General features: G+C 42.9%; 1 protein-coding gene and 1 non-coding gene across 2 annotated transcripts in view; one reads left to right on the plus strand and one right to left on the minus strand.

Moving 5' to 3' along the window:
- ubxn6 (UBX domain protein 6) overlaps nucleotides 1–10,733 on the minus strand; it is a 39,465-nt gene extending 28,732 nt beyond the window's left edge. Inside the window, exon 1 of the mRNA XM_043720967.1 lies at nucleotides 10,328–10,733. Within this exon, the coding sequence (XP_043576902.1) occupies nucleotides 10,328–10,410 (83 nt within the window). The 5' untranslated portion in view covers nucleotides 10,411–10,733. The remainder of the gene's footprint in view (nucleotides 1–10,327) is intronic.
- LOC122539231 lies at nucleotides 8,351–8,476 on the plus strand. The gene has a single exon (XR_006309011.1). It is a non-coding gene; the product is annotated as a U6atac minor spliceosomal RNA (small nuclear RNA).
- Nucleotides 10,734–11,056: the final 323 nt, after the last annotated feature.

Here is an 11,056-nt window from a genome sequence, read left to right on the forward strand (position 1 = left end):
CTCCCCCTCCCATTCCACCAAGGACATGCAGGTCCTTGGACTCCTCCATCGCCAGACCATAGCAACACGACGGTTGGAGGAAGAGCGCCTCATCTTCCGCCTAGGAACCCTCCAACCACAAGGGATGAACTCCGATTTCTCCGGTTTCCTCATTTCCCCTTCCCCCCACCTGGTCTCAGTCAAATCCCTCGAACTCAGCACCGCCTTCCTAACCTGCAATCTTCTTCCTTACCTCTCTGCCCCCACCCCACTCCAGCCTATACCCTCACCTTGACCTCCTTCCACCTATCGCATTTCCAACGCCCCTCCTCCAAGTCCCTCCACCCTACCTTTTATCTTAGCCTGCTGGACACACTTTCCTCATTCCTGAAGAAGGGCTTATGCCCGAAACGTCGATTCTCCTGTTCCTTGGATGCTGCCTGACCTGCTGCGCTTTTCCAGCAACACATTTTCAGCTAAGATTAATGGGAGCAAAGGATGAAATGCTGATTACATTGTGCTTGTGGGCAGTTAATAAATTATGGTTTCTCAATGTAGTGAGCTTGTACCAGGAACTTCCTTGGTTTAAGCAACTGAAGAATTTAAGTAATTGGTTTGTTCTTGATTTGTGTTAGTTGCCCAGGGAATGGCACAAACGTAGTTCATCACCTTGGTTTTTTTTAGGTTTCCCAGCATATCACAGCAGGTGCTCTGGGCAGAATGCACTAGCATCTTCATTGCCTTGCAAGTGATTTGCAGATTTCAAACAACATACAGCAATTATAAATGTTATTGTGAAGCCAAAGATTGAAGCAAAAATGTTAAATTTAAAGCCTCTTTGAATAGCTAAGTGAAAACTTATTGAATGGACAGTTCACATTGCCACCAAGTGGACAAATTGAGCAACTATTATAACCTGACTGAGTTGGGTATGTTCAACCTCAATTCTCAAAAGTAGACCAAGTAATCTGAGCTGACCTTGGTTGCTGTGATGCGGAGGTGCCGGTGTTGGACTGGGATGGACACAGTTAAAAGTAACATACAGAGGAGAGTGAGAGAGAGCATGTGTGTGTGTGCACGCACAAGTGTGACAGAGTATATGCCTGTGAGCGGGTGTGTGGGGGAGTGAGAGAAACAATGTGTCACACACACGCGTGTCTATAGAGTATAGTGGAGTCACCTGTGTTGTGACATGAACCCAAGATCCCGGTTGAGGCCAACCTCATCATTATCAGCTTCTGCTCGGCCATGCTACGTTGTTGTGTATCCCAAAGTCCGTCTTGGATGGCAGTCACCCGAAGGTCCAAGACCTAATGTCCCCGACTGCTGAAGTGTTCCCTGACTGGGAGGATGAGGATGGAATATCCCAGTCTGATGATTGTTGCACAGTGTCCATTCATCCGTTGTCATAGCATCTGCTGGATCTCACCAATGTACCATGCCTCGGGGCACCCATGCCTGCAGTGTTATGAGATAGACAATGTTGTCTGAGCCTAATGAGTACCTGCCGCACACATGGTGGGTGGTGTCCCCATGTAATGGTAGTATCCATGTCGACACTCTGACACGTCTTAGTGGTTGTCATGGCAACGTTGTCTCTTTCATATGCTGCAACAAGGATGCCCCGAGGCATTGTACACAGGCAAGACCCAGCAGATGCTACGACAACGGATGAATGGACACCACACAAAAAAATCACCAAGCAGGAATGCTCCCTCCCAGTGGGCAGCACTTCAGCAGTCAGGGACATTCAGCCTCAGACCTTTGGGTGATAGTCCTCCAAGATGGATCTCAGGATACACAAGGCAAAATTGCTGAACACAGGCTGATCTTGAGTTCATGTCACACTACAGGCGACACCACTACACTATACATCCACAATCACACAGACACTCAAGTAGACCCTCTCTCATACACATACTCTCTCAGACAGACACACTGCCAACCCCACACACTTTCACGCACACCCTTTCACAGTCATATACTCTGTCTCTCACACACATACACACACTTTCTCTCTCCCTCACATGCACACATAGGCACAGGTCTATGGGGTGAATTTGCATTTACAGATACATTCTATTTTGTTCAAAAAGAACACAATCTGTAGGCAGTCAGTCCCCGTGACATTTTATAAATTCCTACTTTGTAAATAGAACCGGCCTAACTCAAGGTTGGAATCCAGACAGACTCTAGCCTCACACCTTCAATGCATTGTCTGAGCTGAGATTACACCTTTTTTTAATATAACAGGTTTATTTGGAACTACAAGCCTTTGGAGCGCTGTGGAGGTGCTGGCTTGTACTGGAGTGGACACAGTTAAAACTCACATGTAGTGGGTTATAGTCCAGCAGGTTTATTTGGAAGTACAAACTTTCAGAGCACTGATCCTTTGTCAGGTAGATAGTGGGGCAGGATTAGAGGACACAGAATTAAGAGTAAAAGATCAAAGTGTCATATGACTGATGTGATGTATTGAACAATCCTAGGTTGCTGTTAACTCTTTAATCACTTAGAATGGGTTGCAGGTTTCGATTCATTACTATGTAAATCCCAGAGCTTCCTTCAAGTCACATTCCTTAGATAAAGTGTGCAAGTTACCTCAACAATTCCATCACCACAGAGTCCCAGGAGACGAGGACTTGTCTGAGTGGTAGGTTTAGAGAGAGAGATCAAGGTGAAGATTACCTTGTCAACCTATTCGTCTCACGCAACCAACACTCAGTCAATCACTTATTCAGTTCACCTGGAAGGTCTGTGTATGTTGGAACCCCACCGCTACCACCATATGTTAGGTTCTTTTCCCGAGGTTTTGCACACAAGATGCAATTCACGCACACCAAATTCTGCAAACAGTTAAAGTTTATTAAAGCTTGTACGAGCTAGGTAACCCCTTTGACCCTCTTCGCAAACATGCAAAGTGAGGCCCTGAACAAAGAAAATACATCCCCTTTACACAGGTCAGGTGGCCATACAACGATGCTCTGGCCACTCCCCCATAGTCACATGCCACTCAAGACAACCCCTCGTTACTCTCAGTCACATTATCCTAGGTAGAATGGCAGGATGAGATCATCCTTGGAGATAATGCAAATGCTAATGTCATAGTGCTGGGGAATCGTTATGCAGACAGTTTCCTGACTCAGTGATTCCCCAAGACAACGCAGATGCGACACACTTCTGGCCAGAAAACATTTCTGGATGGAAGAGATGAGTGATAGTTTAACTTGCCAATAGCAGGACAGTAATAGCAAATGACTGTCTAAATGAAGTGTGAATTACGATGGATGATCAGCTGCATTCTTTCAGGATTGTGAGCCCCATCCAAAGATAGTGCAGTTTAACCCTTTAATATTACATTAATGTCCAGAGAGATATTCCCATTTAGTCTTGTAATATTACATATTTCTATTGGCTGAGTTCAGCCAATGCCATGGTTATTTTCCCCATCTATTCTGAAAATGTGTTGCTGGAAAAGCGCAGGTCAGGCAGCATCCAGGGAACAGGAGAATCAACGTTTCGGGCACAAGCCCTTCTTCAGGAATGAGGAAAGTGTGTCTAGCAGGCTAAGATAAAAGGTAGGGAGGAGGGACTTGGGGGAGGGGCGTCGGAAATGCAATAGGTGGAAAGAGGTCAAGGTGAGGGTGATAGGTCAGACTGGGGTGGGGGCGGAGAGGTCAGGAAGAAGATTGCAGGTTAGGAAGGCGGTGCTGAATTCGATGGATTTGACTGAGACAAGGTGGGGGGAGGGGAAATGAGGAAACTGGTGAAATCCGAGTTCATCCCTTGTGGTTGGAGGGTTCCTAGGCGGAAGATGAGGCACTCTTCCTCCAGCCGTCATGTTGTTGTGGTCTGGCGATGGAGAAGTCCAAAGACCTGCATGTCCTTGGTGGAATGGGAGGGGGAGTTGAAGTGTTGAGCCACAGGGTGGTTGGGTTGGTTGGTCCGGGTGTCCCAGAGGTGTTCTCTGAAACGCTCCGCAAGTAGGCAGCCTGTCTCCCCAATATAGAGGAGGCCACATCGGATGCAGAGGATGCAATAGATGGTGTGTGTGGAGGTGCAGGTGAATTTGTGGCGGATATGGAAGTTTCCTTTGGGGAAACTTCCATATCCGCCACACCCCAAAGGAAACTTCCATATCCGCCACACCCCAAATCTCCAAACCCACATCTCCAGCATCTGCAGACCTCACTTTTTCCCCATCTATTCCCAGGTATACAAGTGTATACAATTTAAAATTTATGTAGCACCTACAAAAGACGAAACCCTCTCAAGTGCTTCACAGAAACACAATCAAACACTGCACAGTCATAGGAGACCCTGCTTGTTTTTAAGTAGGGTCTTAAAAGGATGGAGGGAAGAGAGGCGCAGAGGAACGAAGAGCTTCAGAAAAAGAATTCCAGATTTACTTATTACCCAGTAACATGCCCTTATTAAACTTATTCTTCACGTATTTCATGTTCACATTCTCCAGCGCATTAGCACTACATTTGAAATCTCTTACAGCCCAACTTGACGTGGCCTTATCGCATTTGGAATGTATTCAAAAGAAGAGGAAGTAGACCGATAAATGGCAAGTGGCGTTTAATATAGTTAAGTGTTTAATATAGATAAGTGACACTTTTAGAAGTGTCTAAGATTAAAGAGGCACAGATAGGGTGAACATACTCAGTCTTTTTCTGAGGGTTGGGGAAATTGAGGACTAGAGGGCATCAGTTTAAGATTAGAGAGGAAAGAATAAAAGGAAACCTGAGGGCAACATTTTTCTGACACGCAGAGTGGTACACATGGAATGAGCTGCCGGCAAAAGTGGCTGAGGTGAGTACATTAATCACATTTAAAAGGCATTTGGACAAATACATGGATAGGAAAGATTTAGAAGGATAAAGGACCAAGTGCAAGGAAATGAGGTTAGCACTGATGGTCATTTTGGTTGGCATGGATCACTGAGCCAAACAGCCTGACTGCAGATACTGGAGAAGTCATAGTCGATAAAGTGTGGCAGTGGAAAATGCACAGCAGGTCAGGCAGCCCCTGGAGAGCAACAGAGTCGACGTTTCATGCATAGCCTCCCCAGTCCTGATGAAGGGTTATACCCGAAACATTAACTCTCTTGCTCCTCGGAATCCACCTGACCTGCTGTGCTTTATCCAGCACCACACTTTATCGACTAAATATTCAAAGAACAATAATGGATTCAGGTTAAATGTAGTTATGTGAAAGAATAATTTTCAGTACTTACATACTTTATACAACTAGTCCTAGCTGTGACTGTAAATTTGACATTAAAAAAATACATGCAACAACAAAAAACAATCAATACACCTTCATCCTACGAGTTCAATTCTATTCTGGAACTATAAACAGTAGGCATTCTAATTCAGGTGTTTTCCATTCCCGTGACACAGTTAGTGAACTGAATGTAAACTAGCTTTAGCAGAAAATAACTTTATCATTTAAATAAAAACCTCAGTTACAGCACTGCACTAAGTTGTCTGTCATTCACCCTTTTCTACCCAAATTTCTGACAAAGTAATGCTTTGTTACAAAGACAATGTTTTCTTCATATAGTATTCAGTTATGTAAAAGAATGACAAAGTATGGCCATTAAGAGGAAAACCTTTGCTTGTAATTATACAAAAAAGTACTTAACTCTTTTCTAAGGAAGTGTTTTCTTCTTCAATTAGAATACACAGATTTTGTAATTTCCCTTGCGTGAACATGATAAATTTTTGACTTCACTTCGCGAAAAGGACTAACATTTTCCTTTCCCTGAAAATTCTTTACAGGATTAATCATTGCAGAAGTCATGTTGATAACCCAAAGCAAAATAAACAGGGTTGTCTCTGAGGAGGCTATAAACAGCTTGCCTTTTAAACAAAATGGATTGAAATTGGAGAGTTTCTTTGGTCAGCATTTCCAAACTTTTAAAGTAAAAGTGTGTATTTTGTTTGGGTTATGTCTTTAGACTTTTATTTCCCCCATCTCTTTTTTAGAAATAATTTCTTATTTACATAGAAAGTCCATACGTATTCTAAAGTTAAGAAATGTTTTTTAAGAGGATGGCTTATGGGATGACAAGTCAGAAGGACCAAGTACAACATATATCCTGTGGCATGTGAGAAGTTACAGACATTCTATGAATCCCAGACAAAATCTGCAAGACATGTCACCACTGCACGAGCTTAAGCAGCAGCTGGAATCACTGTTGTGCGCCTGCGATGTAAAGAACTATGTGGATAGCATGTATAGGAAGGTAGTGACACTGCAGATGAGAAGCATATGACAGAGAGGGAATGAGGATTTCCAAACAAATAGTCTGGGAAAACCAGACAGGTAATACAGAAACCCAGAGTCTACTGTGCTTGCTAATTGGTATTCCATTTTGGAAACTGACGAGGGCAATGGTTCCTTCTGGAATGCAAGTAAAACTAAGCCCATGTCATCATGGGTGTCTCAGCTGCATGGGAAGGAGAAAGAAGCATGGAAGAGCAATAGTTGAAGGGCATTCCATAATCATAGCATCAGACCAGCATTTGTATGCCTTGATGGCCTGTTGCCTCCCTGGTGCCAGGAGGTCATGGAGCAGCTGCAGTACACCTTTCTGGAGGAAGGATTTAAGCCAGAAATTGAGGTCCACATTAAAAAAAAGTCCCGTTAACTAACTATGGCTAACCAAACAAGTTCAGGATTGTAAAAGACGAAAAGAACAGACCTATAAACTTGACAGGAATAGCAGTAGCTGCAAGGATTGGGAGGCTTTGTGGAATACAACAAAACAAGATCAAGAACTGAAAGGAAAGGAAGCAGGAACATGAAAAAAAATCCACAAAAATGGATTCGCAAAACTGACAGGAATAGCAGTAGCTGCAAGGATTGGGAGGCTTTGTGGAATACAACAAAACAAGATCAAGAAACTGAAAGGAAAGGAAGCAGGAACATGAAAAAAAATCCACAAAAATGGATTCGCAAAACTTTCTTATAGTTATATGAAAAAGAAACATTTGATTAGCATAAATGTTGGTCAATTACAGGCAGAGACAGGAGAATTTATATTAGGGAAATAGAAAAATGGTAGAGAAGCTAAACAATAGCAAAATATTAAAGAACAAGAGATCCCAGCAGCTAAGGAGAATGAGCTGAAAAAACTGGCATTGCTAAGATGGTTTTACTGGAGACATTAATGGGGCTGACATTCTGAATCCCAGAAGGTTGAAGGACAAAGCTGTAGAGATAATCTATCTTCCAAAATTCTACAGATTCTGGAATGATTCCTGTATATTGGATGGTAGCAAATGTCACCACTCACTTTATGAAGGGAGTGAGAGACAAAACTGGAAACTACAGACCTGTTGGCCTTACATCAGTAGTAGTAAAAATCTATTACACAGGATGGCATAAATGAACACTGAATAATAATGATCTTTTTGCAAGGTTTGTAGCTCAGGTTGAGGTTTAGGGTGTAGGTTTGCTCCAGGATACACGAACACCAGCTAGCCACAAAAAGACATGACCCTCTCTCCCTCATAGCTCTACACATGGATGAAAAAAAAAACACCATTTCGACTGGGACAACACATCTATCCTGGGACAGGCTAAGCAAAGACATGCCAGAGAATTCCTAGAGGCCTGGCACTCCAACCACAACGAGCTAGATACCATCTATCAAGCCCTCAGAAAACAAACAGGAAATGACATCACCACAAACCCCAGGAACCCCATCCAGGATAAACATATAAATAGAAAGCAGGAGACAACAGCTTCGCTTCACTTGGGGGTCGCCACTGATCTTGTTACCTAGCCAGATAATGAAACGTCTGGATATCAAACCTACAGCTCAGCGAGTAAACCTACACCCTAATAATGATCTGTTCGGGCACATTCAGGATGCACTTACATACAATAGGATGGAACAGAAACAAAAAAAAAAGGAGCTCGCCAGAAACGTACGACATTAATCATAATCACTCTCCATACAGATTAGGAAAATCAAACCATAGTCTAGACAAGTAATGTTTTTTGGATAGCTTCTCGGAACAGCTTATTCTGGAGCTAACCAGGCAGCAGGTCTCGATATTGAGATGTCATGCGATGAGGTTAATTGATGACCTTAATCACTGGTGTGGACTGACAAATACAATAAAGGGTTGGCTCAACAGAAATGTAATGTCAGACATTTCAAGGGATATTTCAGAATACACAGAGTGGACACATTCCAATGAGTAAGAAAAATTCCAAGAGGAGTAGAAAGCTAGTAAGAAATATAAAAACAGATCATAGGAGTTTCAACATTTTTAAGGAGGTATTAAAGTGTGCATTGGCCTTATTAAAAAAAGGTGAGCTTAAGGAGTGAATTGAAAAAAGCAAAAATAAATTGGATGTAAGGAGAGGTTAGCACTCCCTTCAATAAGGATGGAAGGGGTTCCTCGTGGCCTCACAACACACAAACCATTAAGGCATCACCATCTACTACTAGACCAGCAAATGGCTCAGTGGTTAGCACTGCTGCCTCACAGTGCCAGCGACCTGGGTTCAATTCCATCCTCATGCAACTGTCTGTGTGGAGTTTGCACATTCTTCCCGCATCTGCGTGGATTTCCTTCAGGTTTCCTCCCAAAGTCCTAAGATGTGCAGGGTAAGTGGGTTAACCATGATAAATGCAGGATTATAGGATGGGGTGTCAGTCTGGGTGGGATGCTCTTTGGAGGGTCAGTGTGGATTCAATGGGCCAAGTGGCCTGCTTCCACACTGTATAGATTCTATGATTCTAAAGAGATGACAAATGAATTGATTGAATACTTTGCATTAGTCTTCAAGGAGCTTCTGAGACCATTACAATATTTAAAAAAGACATCTTGATGGGTATACGCATAAGGAGTGTTTACAGGGATTTGTGCCAAGTACTGGCAAATGGAATTCGATTAGTTTAGGACATCTGGTCAGCATGGACGGGTTGGACTGAAGGATCTGTTTCCATGCTGTACACCTCTATGACTCTAAATCAGGGCAGGACTTAAGATACTTCAGGGTAAGGTCATGGGGAGTATTGCTGAACAAAGAGACCTTAAAGGGCAGGTTCATGTTCCCTGAACATAGAAATGTAGGTAGGCAGGATAATGAAAAAGGTATTTGGTATGGTTACCTTTGTTGGGCAGTTCATTGAGTATCAGAGTTAGGAGGTAGTGTTACAGCTGCACATGATGCTGGTTAAGCCACTTTTGGAATACTGCATTCAATTCTCCCTGCTATAGGAAGGAGGTTGTAATATTTGAAAGGGGTCAGAAAAGATTTACAAGGATGTTACCAAGGTTGGAGGGTTTGAGCTATAGTGAGGGGCTGAGGCTATTTTCCCTGGAACAGAGGCTGAGGGGTAATCTTATAGAAGTTTATAAAATCATTGGGAGCACAGGTAGGGTGAACAGTCCAAGTCTTTTCCCTAGGATGGCAGATTCCAAAGCTAGAGGGTATAGGTTTAGGATGAGCAGTTAAAGATTTAAAAGGGACCTAAGGGGCAATCTTTTCACACAGAAGGTGAAAGGTGTATGGAATGAGCTACCAGAGGAAATGGTGGAGGCTGGTCCAATTACAATATTTAAAAGGCACCTGAATAGGTACATGAATAGGAAGGGTTTAAGAGGGATATGGGTCAAATGCTGCAAATGGGACTAGATTAATTTAAGATACCTGGTCAGCATGGACAGGTTAGCCCAAAGGGTCTGTTCCCATGCTGTACAGATCTAAGATTAAGGAGATGGGAGAGGTTTTGGATGAAGGAAAAGCATTAGTGATCAATATGCCAACCATGAATTAAGGATCTCAACCAAGCAAAGAGAGACAAGTAGCTCTCCCTAAACAGTGATGTAAAAAAATAAATTAGGCACAACCTTTACCATACCACTCCAGGAAACAGCAGTCGATCCCAACAATCTAACAGCACCAGAAACTATACAATAATGACAGCCTAACAAAGATAAGTACTTTGGAGAAACAGGGGGATGAGGGAAATATTTAACTATCCTTTCCAAGAGTCTGTCCTTTAGTTTGATTAGAAGGGCAAAGATCATAGTCTCAGATTCTATCCACATTGTGATGGATGTGTTATGTAAACTGAAAGCCCAGAGATATGATTGAAGTCACAGCAGGAGTGAGACTGCAAGTAAGAAAGACTGAGGACTAATTGCCACACGAACCCTTCCAAGAGAGAGAGGAGTTTAACTCTGAAATTAGAACTTCAAACTCCGTGAGGCTGTGGAGCCAGGCTTCCTACCTGTGGCTCCTCTCGGCCTCCTCTCCCTCTCCCTTATTACCAAACCCTCAAAAGCAAAACCCCCACAATATCCCCTCTCACCTGGTATCCTCGGTCAGAACATGACCCCGCCCTGCGCTTTTAAATTTCATATCCCGCTTAATATCTTCAAAAAATTTCTTCATCTTTCTCCTCTGTCAGCAGAGTTCCCGGTGTCACATTATGTAAAGTCCGCCCTGGCCCTTACCGGAAATCCTCTCGCCCTCGGACCGGAAGTGAGCTATTTCACTGGTGCACCGACGCCGTTGCCGAGGCAACAAAGTGAGTCCCAACTTGCAGAGGGACACAGGTCAGCCTTGGTGCCTGATGTTGAAACTTTTAGGAATTCTATTTTCAGTCAGGCACAGAGTGTTAAAACAATAGAAAAATAAAACAGTCCAAATAATGAAAATAGTTAGAGAAACAAATCTCGAGCGATAACAAACGAATACCCTGGAAACCTGAATATATACTGATCAATGGATGGAAAAGACAGATAGAGGTCAGTAGATTCTGACAGGGTTTAATCACTAGACTTCCGTTCTAATGAAAGGTTGTACCTATCAATTTGCTTTTTCTTAAATTAAATGGTCGCCCCAATGGTCATTCAACATAAAGCCATAAACATGCCCCCATTAAAGAGGGCACAACTAATTGATTTAGGAAAAATAAGTTATTCATTTGAAGAAATGAAGTAGATTGTCAAAGTGTACATTGTTATTGCCATCCATGACAATTCTGGTCTTTCATCCCTGTGGTGACCACTGTTAGTAAAAGGCCTCCAGCAAACCG

The sequence above is a fragment of the Chiloscyllium plagiosum genome, chromosome 31, assembly GCF_004010195.1.
Source record: "Chiloscyllium plagiosum isolate BGI_BamShark_2017 chromosome 31, ASM401019v2, whole genome shotgun sequence".
Classification (NCBI taxonomy): domain Eukaryota; kingdom Metazoa; phylum Chordata; class Chondrichthyes; order Orectolobiformes; family Hemiscylliidae; genus Chiloscyllium; species Chiloscyllium plagiosum.